The sequence below is a fragment of the Nerophis lumbriciformis genome, linkage group LG38, assembly GCF_033978685.3.
Source record: "Nerophis lumbriciformis linkage group LG38, RoL_Nlum_v2.1, whole genome shotgun sequence".
NCBI classification, from domain to species: Eukaryota; Metazoa; Chordata; class Actinopteri; order Syngnathiformes; family Syngnathidae; genus Nerophis; species Nerophis lumbriciformis.
The window spans coordinates 17,038,853-17,066,438 of record NC_084585.2 but is presented as its reverse complement, the minus strand read 5'-3'; the positions used below and the strand labels follow the sequence as shown (position 1 = coordinate 17,066,438).

Here is a 27,586-nt window from a genome sequence, read left to right as displayed (position 1 = left end):
ATCAACCTTCTGTGTCCTGTTTGGAATTTATCAGTGACATTATCAAAGCGCATGGATGTATGCTCCATACGGTGTGTGTTGCATTAGTTTAATAAACGTGCAAATACTTGCACTAAATGTTGCATCAGATATTAGGAGGTCTTTTCCATCTTCTGCACGTCCTAAAGTTTGGTGCTTCCGTCCATATCCTGTAAGCAAAGGGTTTATTCACAGGTCAGGTAAGTATCTGGGTCACAATTTTTAAAACAGTCAGAGCTGACCCAACGTCATTTCAGAATTCTTCACTGTAAAACAATGAAACTTCTTGTTTAATAATATATGTAAGACATGTAAGACAGCAGCTGGAGAGAGTCAATCCAGCTAAGTCAGCAGGCCCTGACCGAGTCAACCCCTGGGTCCTGAAGACTTGCGCTGCTCAGCTAACTGGGATCCTGCACTCCATCTTCAACCTGAGTCTGAAGCTAGAACAGATACCAGTGCTATGGAAAACATCCTGCATAGTGCCGGTGCCCAAGAAGCCCATCCCATCGGGCTCAAATGACTTCAGACCTGTTGCCCTGACGTCCCAGATCATGAAGGTCCTCGAGAGACTTGTGCTGGATCAGCTGAGACCACTGGTGGCTCCTTCCCTGGATCCTCTACAGTTTGCATATCAGCCCCATGTAGGAGTGGACGATGCTGTTATCTACCTGCTGCATCATGCTCACTCTCACCTGGATGGTGGGAGGGGCACTGTGAGGATCATGTTTTTTGATTTCTCCAGTGCCTTTAACACCATTCAGCCAATTCTGATGAGTGACAAGTTGCTCAGGATGGGTGTCAGTTCATTCATTGTCTCCTGGGTCACTGATTACTTGTCTGACATGCCCCAGTTTGTGCGACTGGGGAGCTCCCTGTCGGATACTGTGGTCAGTGGTGTAGGTGCTCCACAGGGGACCGTCCTGTCTCCTTTCCTGTTCACCCTGTACACCTCAGACTTCCAGTATAGTTCCAGGTCCTGCCACCTGCAGAAATACTCTGACGACTCTGCTGTGGTGGGGTGTGTCAGAGAGGGAAGGGAATTGATCGCTGACTTTGTGGAGTGGTCTCAGGCGAACCATCTGGTCCTTAATGTGGACAAGACCAAGGAGCTGGTCATCGACTTCAGGAAGAGAGTGGCCCCAGTGGAGCCCATCAAGATCCAGGGCCGGGCGGTGGCAGTAGTGGAGCAGTACAAGTACCTGGGAGTCTACTTGAACAGCAGACTGGACTGGAAGGACAACTGCAAAGCTGTTTACAAGAAGGGCATGAGCAGACTATTTTTCCTGAGGAAGCTTAGGTCCTTTAATGTGTGCAGCAAGCTGTTGGAGATATTTTATCAGTCTGTTGTGGCCAGTGCACTGTACTTTGCAGTGGTTTGTTGGGGGAGCAGCACCAGCAAAATGGACTCAAACCGGATTGATAAACTGATCCGGAAAGCCGGCCAAACTTTTGGCACGCAGTTGGAGGCGTTTGTGTCAGTGAGGGACAGGAGGACACTGGACAAACTGCTGGCCATCATGGACAATCCCGCCCACCCACTCCACCTGACAATTAAGGAACAGCGGAGTTCATACTCCAACAGGCTCCTCCAACTTCCTTCCCGCACTGTGCGATTCAAGAACTACTTCATTCCACACTCCATCCAGCTGTATAATCACTCGCCATACAGCAATGGATGACATCTGCCTATTACCTGACATGTTAGCTACTTCTCTTTGTTTATAATGTCTATTTTCTATTTCCTGCTGGATCTACTCTCTATTTTATGCGGCTGCTGTCACATATACTGTATATACTGTAATATTGTACATGGTACATGGTATATATGTTATTGACATAATATAATATATCTGTATATATATTATTCTGTACACATATGTATATATCTGTATATATGTTAGATTTTTTATCGCTATATTAGTCTATTTATACCTGCATTGTTCTTTCCATTCTTACACTTTCCATCATTGTAACTGAGCTACTGTGTTGAACAATTTCCCTTGTGGATCATTAAAGTTTGTCTAAGTCTAATATATTCAATAAAGTTATTTGATCCAGCATAACAGTAAAAAAATAAAAATAAATAAAATGCTGCTCTGTCTGCTCTGGAGTCTTCTAGCACAGTGTTTCTTAACCTTATTGGGCATTGTTGGGCAGCGAGCGCTCCCAAAAGGGCTGCAAAAAAATTTTTTTAGCTGTAGTCCTTATGGACCGCAGTGGTAATCAGTTGTTATACACTTTCCCACCACTTGTGGCAGTAATAACAAGATCACACAAACAGAAGAAGTCTGGAGCTAAAGTCATAAAGAAGCTTATTAAGAGCAAAAAGTATTACTAAAGTGGTGAAGCTGTAATTTAATTTGCACTTTAATTGTATTGACAGTTTAGTTAGGAAACATAATCATTACTAACTTAGATTATTTATTGTATGTAAATTAATTTTTTCGTACGTATTTTTCTAATAATCCTGCATGACCTGAGCCTAAAATTCATGTGTTAAAGTAATAGATATAATTATTGAATATGATTAAAATCAAGAGTAAGATTTCTAATTCAGAGTTAATATTGGAGTGGGCCTCTGTGGAAAAGTTGGGCCCCGAGGTCAAAAAGGTTAAGAATCACTTTTCTAGCAGATGTTGTCTTTGTTCTGGTCTTTTAGGCTCCAGTCCTTGAGTCTAACTCTGTAATCTGTCCAGGTTTGTTTATTGACAGTGTGCATATTCTCTTTTTTGCAGTATTCTTGGACTCCTATATGACTGGTATGACATAACCCCCATGTGCATTAAAATCAAAATCCCTTAAGAACACACCTAAATATTCACTCTTCAAACTGTGCTAGCTGTATACCTAATAACTTAAGAATGATTTGTTATAATGTAATTGTTCAACTTCATTGTCTAATGCAGTGGTCCTCAAACTAAGGCCCTCGGGCCATATCTAGCCCGCCAGCGTCCACAATCTGGCCTGCAGGACGTACAAAGTTAAAGGGAAAAAAATATATTTATGTATGTACAGTATATTTTGTATATATATTTTCCATGTCCTATCCAGCCGCTGAAGCAAATCATATTGTTGATGTAGATGCCCATATCTTAAGTACAGATGTACGTTACAATAGAGAAGTGTGGAATACTTCTCTTGTTGCCTTATTTGCATTTGAATTTATTAAATGTTGGGATATATTTAGTGTTTGGCACAAACGGAAAGGAGCAGGAGGGGATAGAGAGAAGAAAATAATAAGACACAGGGAAAATTGTGGGGACAAGACAAAAAACTAATTAAATTAAAAAATATATATGTATTCCTTTCTGTTGAGCTTTTACCCTATCTTACTAAAGCAGTTACAGTAACACGCTACATGTTATGTTATGGTATGAATGCAATCAACTGTTATGTAAACACTGACATGAAGCTCCTCCCCTCTGCTAGTGGCAAAGCACGCCAGTGTGCATTCGCTCCAGTGATGTTGTCTCACGGCGATTAAAGATTAAATGTTCTTGTGACTTGTCATGGCTTTGGAAATCGGATTTCCATATTGTTACCTTTTCTTTGTGCATTTCTGCTTGCTATTTCTCCGCTTGTGGCTCAAAAGTGACTGGACGCAGTGGACGCCATTAAACTTCCTCACACTACGGAATCGCTCGAGGGTCAAAAATGAGGCATGCGCGCTAATTGTGCGATTAAAAAAATGAGTGCCGTTAAAAGGAATTTATAGTTAACGCGTTAATATCCCGTGAACTTTAACAGCCCTAATATATATATATATATATATATATATATATATATAAATATATATGTATCTGTGCGTGTATATGTATGTATATATTTGGGCTGTGTGTGTGTATATATATATATATATATATATATATATTTTTTTTTTTAAATGCAGTGGCGGAAGGAAACTATGCTGATGGGTCTGGGCAATTTCCTTAGCAGGCGTCTTTGTAGGCTTTCAAAACACCATCGTGGCCATGCTGGCATTTCTGACTGATAGGGTTTGATGTGTTGAGGCACAATGTATTCTCCCTCCTTGTGGAATGTTTTCAAACCATTTGGTGCAAAAAGCAGGTGAAAAGTCCTCTCACTGAAACAGTGAAGAAGTCTGTTTGTTACAGTGAGCTCAGGGGAAGGTAACGACAAGTATAAAGCACGGCAAGTAGGATAAATGGAGCGCTTGATTTGCTCACTCCAATCCACCTACAGTACAGTATCAGTATGTTTGCTTAATTAGAGCATTTTTGAAATGTTAGTTACTGAAGCTATTTTTTAATGTTATTGGATTTATCGGAGCGGTAGAAAATGGATGGATGGTTTGATCGGTGAGTTTTCATAATTCCGAATATTGGCCCAATAATTCTATATTTATCGTGCACCCTTAATAATGCTGGTTTTGATTGACACTGTCAGGATTTGATAAAATAGAAATTGGAAGATGCTCCCAAGAATGTACATCATATATATATATATATATATATATATATATATATATATATATATACAGTATATATATATATATATATATATATAAATCATAATATGACCCCTTTAAACTGCCAATAAACTGCAATAAACAAGGGGTTAATGTGTTTATAATAATTACTCTAAATGTGCACAAGCAAACATGAAGATATAAGCAAGCTATTGAATAACAATGGAAGCCTAATAATCATCATACACACCAGGGATCGCTCGTATCTGCCGAATAAGGATGCTCCACGATGGTCCAGACAGAAGAGTACGGCGTCATGCACAGATGCAAAGAGATGCCTCTTTGTTATCGATTCTGAGAAAAAGTGGCCAAGCTCTAGTTGTTGGACCACAGAAGCTGAAAAGAATAAAGGCGCACTGAGATACAAAAGCTACTAGGACTAATAGGTAACTCTGGCTGATTACCAGCACTATTATTTGCGCGTGTTACACTTACCTTGACAACCTGCCAGGTAGACATCAACATCGATCTCACTGAAGTCTTGAAAAATCTGTCAATGCACATTAGAGCTAAATTAGTAATTAGGGAGTTGGAGAGCTGATGGTACTCCATGTGGTGAAAATAATCAATAAAGCTACATTTTTCATGGTCTTGATGGCCACAGTGTCGATGAAATTAGCCGTGGAGAGGTCAAGAATGATGGAGTGGATGTCCCAGGACCATTTACCCAGAGACCCGAGGGAGATTCGCTCCAGGTCCCGACTCAGCGTGTCTTCACTGCTGGAGCCCAGAGTGGTGGCATCCCCGTCCATCTGTACGGACAACCACCCTAAACTGGTGCTGTCTGGCTCTACTCCTTTCAAATATTCCCATCTACACTGATCGTCTAATGTAGTGGGTTTTACAAACACTGTGCCATTTTCTCGCTCGGCCCAGTTCTGTTCATCCTTCTCTGTGCGCTCTCTCGTCTTGGCTTCTTCCTCCACAGAGAACACTGTTGCTTGCTCAGCACATCTCTGAGCGACAAAATACAACATGTTACTTGACTGTGAGCATTTATTTTATTTGTACTGGTGACATTTCCAGGTGAGCAATCCATACCTCTCTCTTGGCTTGTCTCTTTGCCCGTCTTTCTGCTCTCTTTTGTCTACGCTTCTCTTTGGCCTCCTGTCTCCTCTTATAGATAATCATTTTGCCAATGTTTAGCCCACTCTGAAACACAGAGAAGATAAACGATCAAGAACTAATTGTAAACCAAGGGTACATTATTCGGAAATGGTTGAGGTCAAGACTTCATTAAGTCTAGTCCGGGAGATTTAAAGTGTAAGAAAACAATTTTTTCAAAGCTGCTAAGCTAACTTCAGTTATGTTTAAAGGCAAAATGTATCAATTTTAGTGCCTGTGTTGATAGTATTAACAGGTTTTACAAAATATGCTCCAGGAAATATTTTTTGGAAGAATAGGAGAGCCCCTTGCTGTATTATATATTCTCTAAAGGAGAGTCTGACTAGGCCAAACTTAGTCTATTAATAAAATGAGCAAACCTTTTCTTTTAATGCCCCTAGGTAGAGCTCGGCATTAGCAAAATATACCGTAGCAGATGAGCGGAATATCATAACACCTGGAATCTCTCTTGCCTGCAAAACAGAAAAAATATGACTTACATGCTTTGCTACATTTTCCTGTGTAGTGAAGCTATTGTTTGTTTTACCTCTTTATGTGTCTCTATATCCACATACAGCTCTGAACCGTCAACGTTTCCCAGGATAGAGTATGTTGGCCTGGAAACGGGGAAACAATTTACACAATTTAATGACATATAAGAGCTGCATCCAAAATGTTGCACCAACAATTATAATTAGGGATGCACAATATATATTTTAAAAGATGATACCAATAACTTTCTGCTTCTCAATACCTAATTTATTTTTGTTTGTACCCCATCCCCCAATCGGATCCTAGTCTGAGATGGACTTTTTTTTTTTAACTCATCCTCCACCACCTCCAACATTTTTCCCACCTTTGACGGGGCGCCATAAGTGGCGACCCATCACCGTTACTGTTCTTGTTTGTCTAATCTTGAACGTATTTGTAGTGAATATAAAATGTTGTTGTACTTGTGCAATGACAATAAAGAGCATACCATACCATAGCATAGCATACCATACATTTAATTATAGTTTGTGCACACCTGGAGGTAAAAGACTCAAACAAAGATGGATTTGACAAAGTCCACCTGTAGATTTGTCCTGACAAAAGCCTGTATAGTCAATGATGGTCGTTCAGTGCCGTCATTTAGATCATGGGTGTCAAACTCTGGCCTGTGGGCCAAAATTGGCCTGCCGTGTCATTTCACTTGGCCCTTGAGGCGATATCAAATTAACACTAGAGCTGGCCCACCGATTATATACAGTGGCGGTGCCGCGGTAACACCGCATGCTAGCCCAGTCACATAATATGTGCGGCTTCTGCACGCACACACAAGTGAATGCAACGCATACTTGATCAACAGCGATACAGGTTACACTGAGGGTGGCCATATAAACAACTTTAACACTGTTACAAATATGCGCCACACTGTGAACCCACACTAAACAAGAATGACAAACACATGTCACTATAAAGTTATATAAGCCTTGCTTGTTCAATATTCAATGCAAAACTTGTTTGGGTCCCTATTAAAAGGTTAATTTGTTCAACCTTGGCCCACGGCTTTGTTCAGTTTTAAATTTTGGCCAACTCTGTATTTGAGTTTGACACCCCTGATTTAGATGATGAAATAACAAAACGCTTAAATCCTTGGTTAGTCTCAGGCATATGTTTTTAAATGCAGTGGCGGAAGGAACAAGTCCCGGGCCTTTCTATGCTGATGGGTCTGGGGCAATTTCCTTAGCAGGCGTCTTTGTAGGCTTTCAAAACACCATCGTGGCCATGCTGGCATTTCTGACTGATAGGGTTTGATGTGTTGAGGCACAATGTATTCTCCCTCCTTGTGGAATGTTTTCAAACAATTTGGTGCAAATAGCAGGTGAAAAGTCCTCTCACTGAAACAGTGAAGAAGTCATGTTTATTACAGTGAGCTCAGGGGAAGGTAACGACAAGCATAAAGCACGGCAAGTAGGAGAAATGGAGCGCTTGATTTGCTCACTCCAATCCACCCACAGTACAGTATCAGTATTTTTGCCTAATTAGAGCATTTTTGAAATGTTAGTTACTGAAGCTATTTTTTTATGTTATTGGATTTATCGGAGCGGTAGGAAATGGATGGATGGTTTTATCGGTGAGTTTTCATAATTCCGAATATTGGCCCAATAATTCTATATTTATCGTGCACCCTTAATAATGCTGGTTTTGATTGACACTGTCAGGATTTGATCAAATAGAAATTGGAAGATGCTCCCAACAATGTACATCATTGTAAGAAAATATGCTTTCCAAAGTCTTACAACTGCGTCCTAAAGATCACAGTAAGCAAAGCAAACATGAGGGATGCTGCAAGGCCCAGATCCAAATTAAAGAGCAGAGTGGACACCCATGTGACCAGCCACAACACCTGAGGGGAAGTATGACACAACATAAATATTTAATGAAGCGTCTCCAGATTCAACATTACCAAAAATGTCAGTCCTCCTACCAAATCGGTTTTGTTGCTCCTCCAGAGAGTAACAACGTCCGAGTACTGCTTGAACATACCCTTCAGATTTACAAAGACAATAGATGCCAAGACAGCCTGAAACATAAATTATTCCTCGACGGTGAGCGACATAAAAAGGGCATACTAAACAATTGAAAATGATTTGTGTTAACTACGAAACCTTTGGAAGCTCCTGGAAAAGGGGGCCAAGTTTCAATATTGTTACCAACACAATTACAGCTGATGCTATTCCAGCCATCTGCAAAAGTACAGGAAATGATATAAAGGTGTGCAACATAGACATAACATTAAACGGAGTACAGCCCTCACATTTCAGCAAGCATTTTTTATTATAGCTTCTCTCAGGACAATATTTTAAAAATGAAACTTGGATGTACTTTATAGTAGTCAGTGTATAGCTTGTACACAGTATTGGGCAGTAGCTCTTTACATGTAATGAAGCTACAATGGTATGCTACATTTCCCAGTAGCTTGGCAAAAGCTTCGCTACTTTTTAAACAAGTAGCGATTTCCGTAGCTTAGCTATTTTTAGACCAGTGCAGCGGGTAGCTTAGCTACAAAGCTACAAGCTACAAAAGAAGAGAGGGGGAGAAGAGAATGAGAGAAAGGGACTACTGCAACTCCACAGGCAGGGGACAAAAATATACAGGAAAAGTCAATGATGATTGGTTGGTTTACGTATAAGAAAATCCATGATGATTGGTTGGTTTAATATGATGAGTAACGATTGGCTAAGATTAGGGAAAAATATTACGGACAGGCCAATCAGAAGCAAAATAGGGCGGGTCATCAAACCAGAAATCACAACATCAAACCAGAAATCACAACAGACACGCACATCCCAAATGACGGCGAGGAAGTCGTAGAAGAGAAGGGGGAATATTCAAGCGGGCGATTAAAAAAAACAAAAAACTAGTGGAAGATGGCAGAGGGATTCTCTTCCTTAGATTTTTCTTTTAGCAATGTAGACAACATCCAGGAAACCCACAATGTGTCTACATGACCACATTTGGACAAATGTATGCGTTTGGATAAAACAATGCCCAAAACATTCATTTTAGTTGTGTACCTTGTAAACCTAAATCAAAACTGCTCTCGACATGGAACAAACATTTAAGAATGCACATTAAGGTGAGTTGAGTTACATTTTTTTACTGCACATAGCTATTATCAACTGTTCCCAAACAACACACAAGTCATTATTTGTATGTCAAGCTATAGATAAACGCTGTTTTTATTTACTGGAGGCAGAGAAAATAAATAACATTATAGGGTTTGGCCAAAGAAAATGCACTCTAAAATAAATACATACAGTGGGGTGTAGGTACCCCCAGAAGAAGTTGTAGGGTGTCCCCTGCTAAATGAGTTAATAGTAATGGACCCTTATTGGGGCCATTTAGTTTGATATGTACAGTCTCAGTTACATTAACATTATTACCTATATAATAACTTAAAATGTAGAAGTTGGGGAGGAATGTCATTATGTTTGACTGTTGCACAGTCAGGAAAATATGTTTACTTTAAATAAGTTCAGTTTTATTGATTTCCGTTCTTGTAAAGATGGAGTTTGTTAAAGGGGTTAGTGGACTTTAAAAAAAATGTTGCCTATCGTTCACAACTATTCTAAATATTAAATGAATGCGATCAAAAGTCAGCTTACAATGGAGCCTATGAGAGTCGATATATTCTGCCTATAAAGCCCTTAAAAAAACATCTAAACACCTCCTTTAAGGTATTATATACATTATGTAAGTATACCTGTATATGTAATGTAGTAACAAGCACATATATAATAAGGTGTAATATTTACATATTTCGTTAATTTTAAGCATATGCCGAGCATTCATTTAAAAAACATCACAACGTATGTTCCCCCAACAACAATATAACTGATTACTGCTCTTCTCTGCGAGCGCTTTGAGTATCTAATAGTAGAAAAGCGTGATATAAAATCTAATACATTATTATTATTATTATTTAAGACTTCATGAGAGCCACCAAACAAACATCACTTACTGTACACGGCGTGCTGTCACTAGGATGCTGACTGATAGAATATTGTTATATTCCTGTTTAAATGAAGAATAGCTCATAATCCTCGCAAAGAAAAGGGAGGTGGAGCCAAGCGTCTTTTCATGTCGTTCTCGCCATTACCAGGTCTAAATTGGCTGTCAAAATGTACCAACTTATTGGAATTTACCTCAGCCTTTTTCTATCAAAGTGAGCTGCATGATTAATGATCTACAATAAACTTCCAAGCAGCAGGGAAGCGAGGAAGCAGCAGCTGACCACTCAATGATGTAAACATAGCAGCATAAACTGGTGATCACGGTGCCGTTATAGTTTGCCTGCGTTAGCGCTTATAGTAACATATCAATAATACTTTGTTAAAATTCAAGTCATGACATGTAAATTGAGTATTTTTGGCGCTTTTTGGATAGTTATTTATTGGGTTTTTTGGGCGGAATAGAAGACGTCCCATTGGCTCCGGTGTAAGCTGACATTTATTAATGTTTATTTACAAGTCAGAATGCATTAAAAAAAAAATCCATCCGTCGTCATGTCTTTCATAATGATTGTGAACGATAGGCAGAATTCCAAAAAATTACAATTCCCCTTTCATGTTTCTTGTGAGACAAATATTTTGTTCCTTTGGCCAGGTTATTTTCATTTTGCCACTCTGGTTTTTGTTAAAACAGTAATTTTATCTTGTGCTGAAAAGTCTCCATTAGAGTATATATTATTGTGTTTATTTATCATTATTGATTCACTGCTTTTTATTTAATTTATTTCCTGTGTTTTTTCCTGTCATTTTGTACAAGGTACGCAATTCAAAATGAATGTTAAAAAGCCAGACAAAGGTCATGTTTCTACCTAGTGTATATTTTAATAAACAATCTGAGCATTTTTTTCTCTTGTTTGGTGGAAAGTTGTGGTAAGCTACATTTATATAATGTAGCAAGCTACTTTTGCCGTGTAGTTTAGCTACATTTAATCAAGAATAACTTGTAGCCTACTACATTTTCCAAGTAGCTTGCCAATCACTGCATGTACAGCAGTGTAGATTTTATGATCCACTGTACTGATAATAAGTCAAGACAACAATTATTGCTTAAATATCTGGCAAAGACGTGACTGCTAAGATAAGTGTGTCTTGCCTACAGTCAAGCATGGTAAAGGAAGATACATAGGGATACATAAGTGCTGCTGGCATTGGGGAGCTGTGGTTCAGTGAAGGTAATCATGAATTGCAACATTCCATATGTATCAGGTCTATCTGAGAAACTCAGAATAATTTTTAACCAACACAACATCCAAGTACACTTCAAACCAGGCAACACCCTGAGACAGAGACTGGTGCATTCTAAAGACCGAACACCCCACACCCACAAAAACAATCTGGTGTATGCTATCCAGTGTAATGATAAATGCACTGATTCATATATTGGGGAAACAAAATAACCACTAAGCCGACAATTGGCACAGCATAGACGGGCAAACTCTTCAGGCCACGACTCAGTGTCTACCTGCACCTCAGGGAAAAACAGCACTCCTTTGAGAACAAAAATGTACAGATTCTGGACAGGGAGGACGGATGGTACGGAAGAGGAGTGAGGGGAGAAAAAGAAAAACCATCCCTGAACAGAGGGGGTGGTCTGACACACCACCTGTGTCCCACATACAACACCGTCCTTTCAACCATTCCTAAAATAATCTGTAATTTAGCCTCCAACAAATAACAGGAATTAGAAACATTTTGGTCACAGAAGGTGACCAGAATGCCATTTGTTTACAACTGAATGAAATGCTTACGCGGGGGATTCCGACTATTTTGGACTGACCAATCTATGTCTATGAGCACTTTTTGAAGCCTACTCGGATGAGCGGCGAAACATCTTCTAAGACAAACCAAACAGTCCAGTTGCGATCAATTGAATGCCCTGAGATGACAATGATCTGGATGAATGAGTACATTCAGAGACAAGTTCCGTGGGCCTCACAGCTGCATTTCAATGTGATAAAGAGCCCAAACCAAGATTACAAGTGCCTTGCTGAGGAAGCAATAGATGAAGGTGATGGAGTGGTTACGTTTAGTACCTTTGGGGCATGAGTACGACTGGCACAGGTTCATTGAGGGAAAACATTAATTCCAACATGTACTGAGACACTGTAAAGCCAATATGATAACGAGCCCAAGACCTGCAAGATGACACATGCGTTGCTGAGGAAGCTAATGGTGAAGTTATATCAAAGTTTCATTTCTACGGTATCATTCCTTAAGAAGCTATGAAAAGTGTACTCACTTTTGTGGAATACTATCGACAATATATAGACACGACTACTTTAAACCACTTACTTGTGTTTTCCCACCGGTGCTCTCCTGAATGAGACTCCGAGACATGGAGGCACATACAGCGTAGCACTGGAAGAAGCCCCCCACCGTATTGCTAAGACCCAGGGCCACCAGCTCCTGCAGCAGAGGAGAAATGTTGATAATAGTTAATAAAAAAAGACAATATCTATAGAAACTACTAATGAAAGTCTGGGTCACCTGGTTGCTGTCCACTGTGTATCCGTGCTTGAGTGCAAATGTTTTTCCGAGTGAAATGGATATGGCATAGGCAACGAGGGCCAGTGCAAACGCATCACCAATAACTTCACTAAAAAGGCTAACGTCTGGCACTCTGGGTGCACTAAGGCTGGTGAGCAAATAAGGATGCGATAGAAATGTGTCAGAAGATGGAGTTATGATTGAAAAAAAGTACAGTGGAACCTCGATTAAGAACCCCTCTATTTCAGAACTTTTCAGTTAACACAGTTTTAGATCAAGACAAGTATGCCTCTGTGTGCAAACCATGTCTCTGTGTACAAACGCTTCATTCATTAATTTTGTGTCCCTCTGGCAGCAATGTTGTGCTTGCACATATTGAACGCATTGAGGAGGCAGGTTTTGTACTACACACGATTTTAATTGTGATGAGATCAGACTTTTTTATACCTCTCGTTTAGCGGTGCCTCTTCCAAGAGAACACACACATTCACGGCCCAAACCACCACCCCCACCCCTTCTGCCCCGCTGTCGGCTCCTTTGCCAATGTTAATGTACTGTAAGTGGACTTTACTTTTTAAATGTTTATTATCGTAAGAATATGGTTGGTAAAGTTAAGGATTTTTATGTGTGCCTGTTGTTGTTTTAGCTTGTTAATAAAGAGATAGTTATTCATCACATCTTTGTTATGTTTGTTTAATATACAATACTATATAGCACTTTATATTGTGTTCAAAGTGTACAAACCTTAACTAAAATAGAGACTTTTTTTTCCTGTTTCCTGTTTGCCGTGTTCTCAGAGCGTGAGCGACTGCTCGCTGCTGCTGCTAAAAAGCTCTGTATTATCGTTCCATCTGTGTGCTTCTAATTGGTTTACAGCTTTCTTTATTCCTTCTCAAACATATTTATTAGTCTTATCAGCTAGCTGGCTGCTAAGCTAATGAAGCTATGCTTGTCGTGGCGAAGGCAGCTACGTTCCGAAGGCATCTGCTCCCTCACTTCTCCGAAGACAGCAAGAACTCGACAAGGTGAAAGAAATGCGAGTATAGTTCTCTGCTCTTCGTGCACCGTTCTCATGGATAGGTTGGACTTACTAGAGCAGTGTTTTTCAACGTTATTTGAGCCAAGGCACATTTTTTGCAGTGAAAAAATCCGGAGGCACACTACCAGCAGAAATCATTAAAAAACTAAATTCAGTTGACAGTAAAAAGTTGTTGTTGCAATTGTTGGATATGACTTTAAACCATAACCAACCATGCATCAATATATCTCTTGTCTAAAAGTAGGTGTACTGTCACATCACACCGTGACTTATTTTGAGTTTTTTGCTGTTTTCCTGTGTGTAGTGTTTTAGTTCTTCTCTTGCGCTCCTATTTTGGTGGCTTTTTCTCTTTTTTTGGTATTTTCCTGTAGCAGTTTCATGTCTTCCTTTGAGCGATATTTCCCACATCTACTTTGTTTTAGCAATTAAGAATATTTCAGTTGTTTTTATCCTTCTTTGTGGTGACATTGTTGATTGTCATGTCATGTTCAGATGTACATTGTGGACGCCGTATTTGCTCGACAGTAAGTCTTTGCTGTCGTCCACCATTCTGTTTTTGTTTACTTTGTAGCCAGTTCAGTTTTAGTTTCGTTTTGCATAGCCTTCCCTAAGCTTCAATGCCTTTTCTTAGGGGCACTCATCTTTTGTTTATTTTTGGTTTATACATTAGACACCTTTTGACCTGCACACTGACTACCGCTGTTTCCGACATCTACAAAGCAATTAGCTACCGGCTGCCACCTACTGATATGGAAGAGTATTACACGGTTACTCTGCCGAGCTCTAGACAGCACCGACACTCAAAAACATCACATAATTTGCAGACTATAATTACTGGTTTGCAAAAAATATGTTTAACCAAAACAGGTGAAATTAGATAATCTCCCACGGCACACCAGACTGTATCTCACAGTTGTGCCGTGGCACAGTGGTTAAAAAATACTGTACTAGAGGACCGTGTCCACCAATTAGAGCAGAGTAATTTCGTAACTTGAGAGGCTGTGGACACACTTGCTCGCGTTAGCTGCAGCGAGCTGACTAGCCCAGCTTGTAGCAGCCCTAAGTAGCCTACAAGCCACAGTGAACCGGTTGAGACACATAATAGATTTAGCCCTTTAGCTAGTCCTACACCCCAGTCGACCGGGCACCTCACCTTAGCCATAGGGGACTCCATCACCCGAAACATACAGCTTAGTAAACCAGCCATAATTAAGTGTATTCCCGGGGCCAGAGCACCTGACACCTAACTCGCAACAGGCCTAATAAACACGTTTGACAGGCTAATCGCACCACTAGCTACGAGAACATAGTTGTACACGTTGGCTCCAATGACACGAGGATGAGACAGTCAGAGATTACATAGACGAACATAGCTAGGATTTTTAATCTTGCGAGAAAGATGTCCAGGCATCAAGTACTTGTCTCTGGCACCCTGCCTGCGAGAGACAATGATGAGAGGTATAGAAGATTAGTCTCGCTTAACAAGTGGCTGGCTAGTTTTTGTAGAGAACAGGGACTAACGTTTATTGATAATTGGCCCTCTATCTGGGGCAACCGGGCTTGCTGACGAGGGACGGCCTTCACCCTAATCGGGAACCCGCCATCACTCTATCTAGAAATACAGACCAATATGTAAGTCAAGCTTGACTAACTACACTAGAGCAAGATCGGACACAGGCAATTACAGTGTCTGTTAGTCCGGGTGAGGAGTGAGTTAAGCTAGAACTAACCAGCGCCAGGCTGGAAAATTCCTGCACGCAACATTTCTCATAGAATAATACACAACTCACAATGTTTTTTCTGTACTGACTGTGCCAGAGGTGAACATGCTCTACTGAGGTGGTCAAATTATGACGCTTTCAATCTATCGCAGCACCAAGTAAATAATCTCAACATCCCCATCATATCAATTCCTAGATGTGATCGAACTTATTTAAGGCGCACTGCACACAATAAATGTAACGTTATTAATATCAGTACTACGGATACCATTATAAATAATTCCTCAAAACAGCCCACTACCTATAATATGGGCTTCTTAAACATCAGATCATTGTCTCCCAAAACGTTATTAGGTAATGAGGTCATTAGAGACAACAATCATTGGTCAATCGTCATTGGTCTCAGCGAAACCTGGCTAAAACCAGATGAATTTTTTCCACTTAACGAGGCATCTCCTTCTAACTGTACGAATGAACATATTGCCCATCCCCTTAAAAGGGGTGGAGGAGTCGCACTACTATCCAATGAAAACCTTAACCTTGCCCCTAACCTAAGTAATAAATATAAATCATTTGAGGTGCTTACTATGAGGTCTGTCACACCGCTACCTCTCTATCTGGCTGTTATCGATCGCCCCCCTGAGCCCTACTCGGAATTTATCAGTGAATTTTCAGAATTTGTCGCTGATCTAGTGACGCATGCAGATAATATAATTATAATGAAGGATTTAATATCCATATGAATATCCCGTCAGACCCTCCGTGCGTGGCACTCCAGACTATAACTGATAGCTGTGGTCTTACACAAATAATAAATGAACCCACGCATCGCAACGGTAATACGATAGACCTCGTCCTTGTCCGGGGTCTCACCACCTCCAAAGTTATGGTACTCCCGTACACTAAAGTAATGTCCGATCATTACCTTATAAAATTCAAAGTTCTGACTCATCAAGCTACTAATAACCACTGCTTTAGCAGCCACAACATTAATGCTGTCACAACTATGACTCTTGCTGGCCTACTGCCTTCAGTAATGGCGCCATTCCAGAATTATGCAGAGGTGGGTAGAGTAGCCAGAAATTGTACTCAAGTAAGGGTACTGTTACTTTAGAGATTTATTACTCAAGTAAAAGTAAGGAGTAGTCACCCAAATATTTACTTGAGTAAAAGTAAAAAGTATGTTGTGAAAAAAACTACTCAAGTACTGAGTAACTGATCAGTAACCTGTTCGTTTAATGATGACGGCAACAAATAATGCACAAAAACATGAAAATAGCAATGAGCAAATTCAGAGCCAGGAATACCTCTTAAGCAACTAAAACAATCATATATATTAAATAATAAGACATTAACATAAAAAATTAAGGCAAATTGAGCCACAATAACTTAACAGCACCATAGGCTCAGTAGGCAGAGATTACAAAGGAAAATAAAAGGTTAGCCTTTACGCAAACCATAAACTGATAGGTGTGGGCTGCGTGTGTGTGTGTGTGTGAGTGTGTGTGAGTGTGTGTGTGTGTGTGTGTGTGTGTGTGTGTGTGTGTGTGTGTGTGTGTGCGACTGTGCTTGTGTGTCTATGAGGCCGCAGTGCGTTAATAAATGTCCCCACACGATGTACATTTGACAGTGATTCATAGCAGGGAAGCTAACATCAGCCTACGGTGACAGCCAAATTATCTACTAAGGTTACTTACCGCGATGTGCTTCCTCAAATTTGACGTTGAGTTCATGTAAGCTTAAGCTTGTTAATCATGTGACCGCCTGGCTCTGTTTGATTGGTGAAACGGAGTCAAACGCCACCAGTGACTGCATTTGATTGGTGAAACGCAGGCATGCGATAGATCCTACTTTGAAGGTCTGTCTGACAAACCAAAACAAACAAAGCGTGTATTAACAGATCGATAAAAATCAGTAGCGAGTAGAGAGCTGAATGTAGATAAATGGAGCGGAGTAAAAGTAGCGTTTCTTCTCCATAAATATACTCAAGTAAAAGTAAAAGTATGTTGCATTAAAACTACTCTTAGAAGTACAATTTATCCCAAAAGTTACTCAAGTAGATGTAACGGAGTAAATGTAGCGCGTTACTACCCACCTCTGGAATTATGTGGGCTTTATCTATAACCTCACTAACAACTTTAACGATGCCCTGCACAAAACCATTGATAGTATAGCACCGCTAAAGCTAAAAACGGCCCTTGGTTTACAGAAAAAGCCAGAACTCTTAAACTATCATGTAGAAAGCTGGAACGCAAAGGGCAAATCATTCTACGGAGACAGCCCTCGCAAAAATGACTAATTATCTATTGCTACTATAAATGCTGATGCATCATCAATGTTGCTGCTACTTGATCTTAGCGGTGCTTCCGATACCGTTGATCATAACATTTTATTAGAACGTATCAAAACATGTATTGGTATGTCAGACTGAGTCTTTTCTTGGTTTAACTCCTATCTTACTGACAGGATGCAGTGCGTCTCCCATAACAATGTAACCTCAGAGTATCTTAAGGTAATGTGCTGAGTTCCACTGGGTTCGCTTCTTGGCCCAGCACTCTTCAGCATGTACATGCTGCCGTGAGGTGACATCATAAGCAAATACAGTGTTAGCTTTCACCGTTATGCTAATGACACTCAACTTTACATGGGGCATGTCAAGTCCCTAAAGCTGATCAACACGCCAGATTGTAGTCACCTGGAGACGTGTCTAAATGAAATTAAACAATGGATGTCCAGCAACTTTTTGCAATTTAACGCTAAGAAAACGGAAATGCTGATTGTCGGTCCTGCCAGACACCGGCACCTATTTAATAATACCACCTTAACATTTGACATCAAAACAATCACACAAAACGACTCGGTAAAGAATCTCGCTTTTATCTTCGACCTAACTCTCTCATTTGAGTCACACATTAAGAGTGTTACTAAAACGGCCTTCTTTCATCTCCGCAATATCGCTAAAATTCGTCCCATTTTGTCCACCACCGACGCTGAGATCAATATCCATGCGTTTGTTACGCCTTGTCTCGATTACTGTAACATATTCTTTTTGGGTCTCCCTATGTCTAGCATTAAAAGATTACATTTGGTACAAAATGCGGCTGCTAGACTTGACAGGAACAAGAAAGTTTGATCATATTATGCCTATACTGGCTCACCTGCACTGGCTTCCAGTGCACTTAAGATGCAAATTTAAGGTTTTACTACTTACTTATAAAATACTATATGGTCTAGCTCCATCCTATCTTGCTGATTGTATTGTACCATATGTCCCGCCCAGAAATCTGTGTTCAAAGAACTCCGGCTTATTAGTGATTCCCAGACCCCCAAAACAGTCTGCAGGATTTAGAGCGTTTTCTGTTCGTTCTCCAGATTATCTGCGGTCTCTTTCAAGGTTTCTCGTAGTTCCCATTGGGTTGAGTTTGTTCTTGCCCTGATGTGGGATCTGAGCTGAGAATGTCGTTGTGGCTTTTGCACCTCTTTGAGACACTTGTGATTAAGGGCTATATAAATAAACTTTGATTGATTGATTGATCGACTTTTGTCGAGGCTGGAACCCATAATTCATATTTACATTGTTTCTTATGGAAGAATTCGCTTCACTATACACACTTTTCAATTTACGAAACCTGTTCAAGGAACAATTAAGATTGTAAATCGAGGTTTCACTGTAATGAAAAGTGAATGGAAGGCGCTTACCCATTCGGAATTTCCCCTACAACTGGGACCGTGTAGTTACTGTTCAAGTGACCATAGTTTGATATCAAAGTTGCTGCCACAATCTGCAACAACCACATATAAAATACATTTTGCAACCATTAGAATCATCACTCATTATAAACCTGGTTAATCATATTCTGAATGAGGAGTTAATTATTAAGGTATTGTTGCTGTCAAGTGCACAAATGTGAAGACTCATGTTGCTATTGCTGACTCAGCTTCTTGTTTTCACTGCGTGTGTGTGTGCACTTTCTCAGGGAGCACCATCAGCGTCAGCCTAAAAGCGCTGATGCGCTAACATAAAGACTCCAGGAAGCGTGTCAACTGACTGTGATGAGCTCCACTGGGATGGGAACTGGCAGCTTTGGGCTCAGAAAAGAGTTGAGCTCTTTTGCCGCAATCAGAAAAACCATGGACACGGCGCTGACGGCCAGCGTGGGGAGATGGGTCTGTGGCAGCAAGAGGCAAACATCCTTTAAGGTCTGAACATAAAAAATAAAAATAAACAAACATTATTACTCAACAAAGACATTCATTTATGGCATGTTTTCTAAATTCCAGTACATTTTTAGTTATATTGTGAAAGTATTTAATACATTTTGTGTATCTCTGTAATATAGGATAGTACTATATGTATACTCAAAATGGTTTGGATCCTAAAACATTGTCACTGTTATTACTACACCTCGACCCCCAGACGACGCGGCATATCTCTCTCTCTCTCTCTCTCTCTCTCTCTCTCTCTCTCTCTCTCTCTCTCTCTCTCTCTCTCTCTCTCTCTCTCTCTCTCTCTCTCTCTCTCTCTCTCTCTCTCTCTCTCTCTCTCTCTCTCTCTCTCTCTCTCTCTCTCTCTCTCTCTCTCTCTCTCTCTCTCTCTCTCTCTCTCTCTCTCTCTCTCTCTCTCTCTCTCTCTCTCTCTCTCTCTCTCCTCTCTCTCTCTCTCTCTCTCTCTCTCTCTCTCTCTCTCTCTCTCTCTCTCTCTCTCTCTCTCTCTCTCTCTCTCTCTCTCTGTGTGTGTGTGTGTAAAAGTAGTGCAAAAATATTAGTAGAATATGGCCAGTGTTGCTGTAAAAAGGCCAAAGCAAGAGTCAAAGAGAAAAACATCCAAAGTGTTGTTTGGAGGTAATTAGCCTTTGAGGAAAAGCCAAAGCATGTTGATAAGCCTTTGTGCAAACAGTGCTACAACGCGATGGTCAAGAAGTCAAGTAGTACGCCAAACGTGGCGAAGTGTTTTGATAGGATTTTTTGGGAATTTTGCCTGTCATTCGCAATTCCTAAGTAAGACAAGAACATGTGTCTTTCTTTTTTTATGCATTCTAATTTGTAATATACGACAAAATGCGAGGTGGCGAACAATGCAGCTATCGGGAGTAATTTATTGCGCACATACAGCCCTCTAAAAAAAACATCCAAAAAATGCAACAATATTCCATTTACATGTCGTAAACTGCATATTAACCAAGTATTGTACTGTTATTATAAGCGCTAAAGCCGAGGAACTACTTTTAGCTGTACTGTTATCACAGAGAGGTAAGTAGCTTTTGCAGCAATTGCCAGTGAGCCGGTGAGCTGCTGCATCATCTCTGAGTTTGAAAAAGTTCATTCTAGATTAAAAGTCATGTTCTCATTTGTATAGTAGAAAGTTGTGGCCATAAACCGAAAATTGGTCAACTTTGACAATCAACTCATACCCACAGATTGCAAGAAAGACACAAAAAGCTGCTTGTTAATAAATTCTTAATCCAAACGGGAAGACATAAACATCCCATCAGTCGGCATTCTACTAAGAACAGACACTGTACAGTAATCCATTGTTTTATTATGTATGTAGTTTGTACTTCTGGTTTAGCACTTAGCAATACTGCTGCTTACTGGATCGGCTTATCACTCAGCTTCTATAACTTGAAGCACATCCTCCATATGTTCAGGCTCAAAAATACAATGTTCCGGGTCATCATTTGTCCCAAAGTATTTGTTGTTGTCTCTTATGAAGTCTGCCATGATTAGTAGTAGTAGTTGTTGAAAGAAATAGTGAACAAATTAATGTGGTGTCTTATTCTTGAAATTAGTTAAATACGTAAATATGACATGGACGTTTTTGGATGTTTTGTAGAGTGCATTCTGGACTAAATAGAGCAAAGTTCATTACCTCCATTGCTAGCTGACGTTTGCTAGCGTTTATTTAAAAGATAGAATGCACAAAAAAGAGGAAAAAACATGTGTGCTGTCTCACATAAGGATTGTGAATAATAAGCAAAATTTTCCCCCAAAAAAGCATTTCCCTTTAAGGATTGACACTGATCCTCGGCTACAGAAGCTAGCTTTTGGGATGTGGAACGTCACCTCGCTGGTGGGGAAAGAGCCTGAGCTGGTGCGCGATGTGGAGAAGTTCCGGCTAGATGCAAGGGCATTGGAACCAGTCCTCTCAAAAGGGGCTGGACTCTCTTCCACACTGGCGTTGCAAGCACTGAGAGGTGATAGTTGGGGGTGGCAATACTTGTTGCCCCGCGGCTCAGACTCTGCAAGTTGGAGTTTAACCCAGAAGACAAGGTTGGGGGAAAGGGTCCTGACTGTTGTTTGCGCTTACGCACAAAACAGCAGTTCAGAGTACCCGCCCTTTTAAGATTCAGTAGAAGAGTACTGGAGAGTGCTCTCCAAGGTGATTCCCTTGTTTTGCTGGGGGACTCCAACTCTCACATTGGCAACGACAGTGAAAGCTGGAGAGGCGTGATTGGGAGAAACGGCCGTGTCAACTGAACTCTAGTGGTGTTTTGTTTTTGGATTTTTGTGCACGTCACAGAGTATTCATAACAAACACCATGTTCAAACATAAGGGTGTCCATATATGCACTTGGCACCAGGACACCCTAGGCTGCATTGATGATCGACTTTGTAGTTGTATCATCGGCTTTGCGGTCTAATGTTTTGGACACTCGGGTGAAGAGAGGGGCAGAGTTTTCTACCAATCACCACCTGATGATGAGTGGGTTGCGATGGTGGGGGAGGATGCCGGTCAGATCTGGCAGACCCAAATGCATTGTGAGGGTCTGCTGGGAATGTCTAGCAGAGTCTCCCGTCAGAGAAAGTTTCAATTAAAACCTGCGGAAGAACTTTGAACATGAAGGAGAGGAGGCTACGTCGGGTAGTCGACCTTGTATTCAGGAGGAGCAGCGTGGTTTTCATCGTGGTCGTAGAACTGTGGACAAGCTTTATACTCTTTGTGGGGTCCTCGAAGGTGCATAGGAGTTTTCCCAACCAGTCTACATGGGCTTTGTGGATTTGAAGAAGGCATTCGACCATGTCCCTCGGGAGGGCCTGTGGGAAGTACTCAGAGTATGGGGTACCAGACTGCCTGATTGTGGTAGTACGCTCACCGTATGATCGTGTCAGAGCTTGGTCCACATTAAGTCGGTAATTAAGTAAATCAGGCCCGTTTCTAGTGAGGGTTGGCCTCCCGCCAGGGCAGCCCTTTTTCACTGATTCTGTTCATAACTTTTATGGACAGAATTTCAATGCGCAATCAAGGATCCGGTTTGGTGGCTGCAGGATTAGGTATCTGCTTTTTGCAGATGATGTGGTCCTGCTGACTTCATCTGGCCAGGATTTTCAGCTCTCACTGCATCGGTTCGCACCAGAGTGTGAAGCGATTGGGATGAGAATCAGCACATCCAAGTCTGAGTCTATGGTTCTCGCCCGGAAAAGGGTGGCAGTAGGTGGTAGTCTTATCGTGTAACAAAACAAATCATACAAAGACTTGTATACTGAACATGTATTAAATTTGCTTGAATAGTAACTCTTTTATAGATGGAAAAGTGACAATGTCCAATAGAAGTATGCATGGCCCTCTAAAAGCGAATTTACTCACAATAGGTCTTAGTGCAGTTGTCTTTACTATAACACAAAAAGGTAAGAAACAGTGTTTTGCTGGTACTTACATACACCAGCGAAAGGGGCCCATTAAAGCGTGTTGGCGACACTCCAAAGATGTATTTCAGCTGAGACGCCACTGCATGGGCTGCAGCAGCTGTTGTGTATGCCCGCACCAGCGGTTCAGAGAAGTACATTCCCACAAAACCAAACTTGACAAAACCCAGCACAACCTGAACACAAACATACTGGTGTTGAACTAAAGCGGGCATTTTCAAATCTGTTGCCATACCTGAATAAGTCCTGCCAGAACAGTAGTAGCAGCCGCCACCTGCAGCCTGTATGAGTCCCGTGCAGATATGTCCACCTCAACAGTGATATTTGTCCCATTCATTTGAAGGAAAGCAATATCTGGAGCAAGTCTCTCGGTCACACTGCCTACCATGATGCTGAGCACAGCAAATGTACCTGAACACAATAAATCAGAGGTGTCTAAACTTTTCCACTTAAAGCTGCATATTGAAAAAATAAGGGTTGTGTATTATTCACATTTTAATTTAATAAACATACGTGCTAATATAATGCCAGTGTAGGTCAAGGTATGCTAAACTATTGAATAAATGTTAAGAAAAACACTAGCTACTAGAGATGCGCGGTTTGCGGGCACAACCGCGGAGTCCGGGCGGATGAAATTTAAAAAAATTAGATTTTATCCGCGGGTCGGGTCGGGTCGGGCGATTGAAATAAAAAAAAATTAGATTTTAAATAGATTCAGGCGGGTGGCAGTTAAACCAATTCGGAAATATATATACATAGTTAAATGTTGTTACCCACATACGAAAAACGAGCAGGCACCTGCAGCATATGCCACAACAGAAGAAAAAAAGAAAAGAGATGGACACTTTTACGGAGCGGAGAAGGGACGCCTCGCCGGGGTCCGGGACCGAGGCCCCTTCCCCCGAGAGGGCCCCACCGGGAGCCGTAGCTGAGGCGATCCGCGAGAAGGGCCCGACGCACGTCCAGGGTCACCACCGCGCCCAGCGCACCGACACCCCGCCTCGTCCGCCTTCGCCACGGCCGGCGTCACGCGCAGCAGGTAAGCAGCTTACCTGCCCGCCACCCCCGTGGCCGGGGGCTCGTAACAGGGGTCACTCCGCGCGCTCCGCCCGCGCAGCTTACCTGCCCGCCACCCCTGTTGCCGGGGGCGCGTAACAGGGGTCACTCCGCGCGCAGTGCGCTCACGAAAGGGGTGGGGCTCACCCTGGTTGATATAGAGAGCAGGACGGTGGCCATGGAAGTCGGAACCCGCTAAGGAGTGTGAAACAACCCACCTGCCGAATCAACTAGCCCTGAAAATGGATGGCGCTGGAGCGTCGGGCCCATACCCGGCCGTCACCGGCAGCGAGACGCGCTTGGAGGTGCGCTCAGCGCGGCTCCCATATGATTGCGCACTGGTGTGCGTCTGGGTCGTGACAGCGTGGCACGCGAATGTCTGTACTGCATTGGATCAGTCTCCTTTCTTTAACAGGCAAAAGCTTTATAACCTCACCATACCTGCCAACTTTTGAAATCAGAAAAACCTAGTAGCCAGGGTCCAAGGGCCGCAGGCCCCGGTAGGTCCAGGACAAAGTCCTGGTGGAGGGTTCAGGGCTTCGCCCCCCGACGCAAAATGATTATTAGCATTCAGACAGGTTAAAATGTTGCTAAAACCATCACTTTTCTATCAGTCACAGTGACTTTTCAAAACAAAAATATTACAGCAAAAATCATATGGGTTGATTGACATGTTTATTCTGTAAGCTAACTTCAATAGTTAATGCCAGTTATCCTGTCAACCTTTCACAAGACTTCAATTTGTTAATTGAAAGTATAAACAGTATAAACACTTTTTACAGTAAACAAATGGTAAAACAGTACTAAACAATTCCATTGGTGTCATTATTAACTTTCTGTCCAAGCTTGTATAATCTACTGCCTTGTTCAATTGTAAAAAATATTCTGTGCCTAAAATTCACATTTCTATCACAATTATCATACTGTAAACATGGTAAGCTAACTTCATTAAAATTAATAGTCCTGTCAATAGCATGGAATTACAATTCAAATGTAGTTTTTTTGTAAGCCTTTCAAAAGAATTCAAAATATGAAAAATTTATGAAAATTAATTTAAGCCATCAGACACTTGAAAAGTGGCATATCACATCTCTAATGTAATCATTTTAACTTTTCAACAGAAATAGCACTGCAAAAATATTAAAGACATACTTCTGTATTTTGGTAGTTATGCTGTCAACATTTAACAAGATTTCTTCAACTTGGACTTGTTTTAAATGTTTTATGCCACTTCAAGTTGTCAAAGACGTGCTGTGAAATACAGCCGACAAGATTGCGCACCAAACACGAAGCAAGGCCAAAGTGCATGCATGGTGCAGGAGAACAAAGGACTTCTTTCATTTAAGGTTTGTGATAAACCATCAAACTCATTCGTTAAAAGGACTCTATAGTAATATAAAGCGAGTTTTTCTGGACATTATCATGCAAGAAAAGTTTATTTTTGGGACCGCGATCACCGCGTAATGATTTTTAAAGGTTGCATTACAAACATTTAACTGTCCCATGTGATCAGCCAGTGCGATTGGAAGTCCATGCTCAATTATTGCCTCCGTAAATAAAACTTCGGCATTTATCACATCCAAAGAATCTGTTTGGGCGACGAAAAACGTTGAAAGTTTTCCACTTGTATCGCTAGCAACGGCATTAGACTTGTGTTTTTTTTGTCCCAACATGGTCTTTTACATCGCTAATTCCTCCGTGTCCGATCGAAAAATCTTGTCTGCACAAGGTGCAATTCGCGTAGTTTTCACCCTTTTTTTTTTTTTAATTAATGAAAAACCGTATTTTTTATCACTGCAACCGTAAACCGGAATAGGTTGATGAAAACCGTACGAATTACGGGAAAACCGGAGTAGTTGGCAGGTATGCCTCACTAATGCCTTGCATCGTCTATATTAGATACTGTATATAACAACGGGCGGGTGCGGGCGGATGGCGGGCGGGTGCAGGTCTGATCAAATGTTACATCGGGTGGATGGCGGATGGTTGACGACTTTCTGATGCGGTTGCGGATGAAATAATTGCCTATCTGCGCATCTCTACTAGCTACATTAAGACAAACAAATAGTTGCCCATTTTTGGGCGATTTAGGTCATTTCCAGTTCTATTTCGAATTTGGGCAGTGTTTATTATACCTATAGCAAATATTCCAGGGCCAATAATAAACAAGCTGCAGACAACAAATGGCCCCCAGGTTGCATTTTGGACATACATTATTACAATTATCTCTATTAATCTTTCTACTCACCTATGGAAATATGACGTGACGTTCCGAAAAAGAAATAAACTAGAGCTGGGTAGAGGGAAGTGTAGAGGCCAAACACAGGAGGCAGGGAAGCCAATAATGCATACGCCATACCTGTGGGTAAAGACAGTTATCAAAATGCAAATTCAAGAATGCCTTAAAATGTATTAGCATTGTCTGATCTACCTTGTGGTAGATGCATTATTCCCACACTAATACCAGAGATGAGATCTGGCATGCCATAATCCCAGATTGAGTATTTGGGCAGCCAATACAACACAGGAAAGGTGCTCAACACACCTCTTTTCAGTCTGGGTAGAGTACACCTGCAATAGACATAATGTTAAACATATGATCAAGGGTGATGGGTCAAATGCAGAGAATAATTTTGCCACACCTAATGTGTGTGTGAGACAATCATTGTTACTTTAACTTTAAATATATGCCTTATCAATATAGTCAAATAATCACTGAAATTATACAATGAAGTGTGTTTTACCTCATGGAATCTTTTAGTTGGTCAACCACAGACAGTTGAGTGTCAGCATATGGTTTTCTTTGTGTTAACTCCTCCAGTCTCTGCTCATCCAGTACCTCCCTGTCAATACTGTATTTGCCATGTCTGTATCTTGAGTCCATTATGCCGTTTTTACAAGATAGTTCTAAGCGTTCCTTTATACTTCTAAAGTGTCAACTGAAAATTGGATCTTTATTGGTGTATGTATATCAGGGTGCTTAATGGTTAACCCTGAATAGGATGTTGAAGGCAGAACAGTTAGACTAGTAATCACAGTGACACGATAATAATAAACAAAGCATGTAATTATGGTCCAAAAAAGGGAAAAAATTAACTCGAGTTGGGTTTTAATGGTTGTTTGACAGGTGTTTATGCATCCTGCTTGTTTTCCATTCAAAAGCAAAACTAAGACTAATGAACCGTGCATTGTCATCTTCAGGTTCAAACCGCTGTGGTCAAGTATTAATAGAGGGCCTCTCCAGGACAGGGCAGATGGTGTCCAACAACATGCAGCACGTGACTCAAAACATAATAAAACATGTTCCGATCTGTTAGAAAAAACTAATGCAAGCTCTGTTTTGGTGAACATGTGAGCATACTGTGTACTGGCTCTTTAGTAAAATGCACTCATGAAATCTGAGTCCTAACAGAGCCGGTCATTATAGTCATTCCAAAGCTCTGTGCATGGGATACAAACAACTCATATT

The 27,586-nt window shown here is 41.0% G+C and overlaps 1 protein-coding gene across 1 annotated transcript; it reads right to left on the bottom strand.

Moving 5' to 3' along the window:
* Positions 1–27,345, bottom strand: slc26a6l1 (solute carrier family 26 member 6, like 1). The gene is made up of 19 exons (XM_061932175.2): positions 26,862–27,345; positions 26,549–26,688; positions 26,366–26,476; positions 23,297–23,472; positions 23,073–23,237; positions 19,467–19,619; positions 19,117–19,199; positions 12,658–12,805; positions 12,463–12,576; positions 8,266–8,343; positions 8,085–8,180; positions 7,897–8,003; positions 6,162–6,231; positions 5,995–6,087; positions 5,552–5,662; positions 5,089–5,466; positions 4,946–5,000; positions 4,701–4,846; positions 1–188 (listed from the first exon to the last, which is right to left on the bottom strand). Exons 1-19 carry the CDS (start codon positions 26,999–27,001, stop codon positions 162–164), a joined length of 2,391 nt encoding a protein of 796 aa, XP_061788159.2. The 5' UTR covers positions 27,002–27,345; the 3' UTR covers positions 1–161.
* Between the last annotated feature and the right edge of the window lie 241 nt (positions 27,346–27,586).

What these genes read in the sequence shown, in the direction of transcription:
- slc26a6l1 (XM_061932175.2), bottom strand. Translation starts at nt 27,001, where the DNA reads ATGGACTCAAGATACAGACATGGCAAATACAGTATTGACAGGGAGGTA. An exon ending in GGCCCCTTTCGCTGGTGTAT is followed by an intron (nt 19,620 to 23,072) that starts GTAAGTACCAGC and finishes TTTTATGTTCAG; the next exon opens with ACCTTAAAGGATGTTTGCCT. An exon ending in ATATAGAGACACATAAAGAG is followed by an intron (nt 6,088 to 6,161) that starts GTAAAACAAACA and finishes TCTGTTTTGCAG; the next exon opens with GCAAGAGAGATTCCAGGTGT.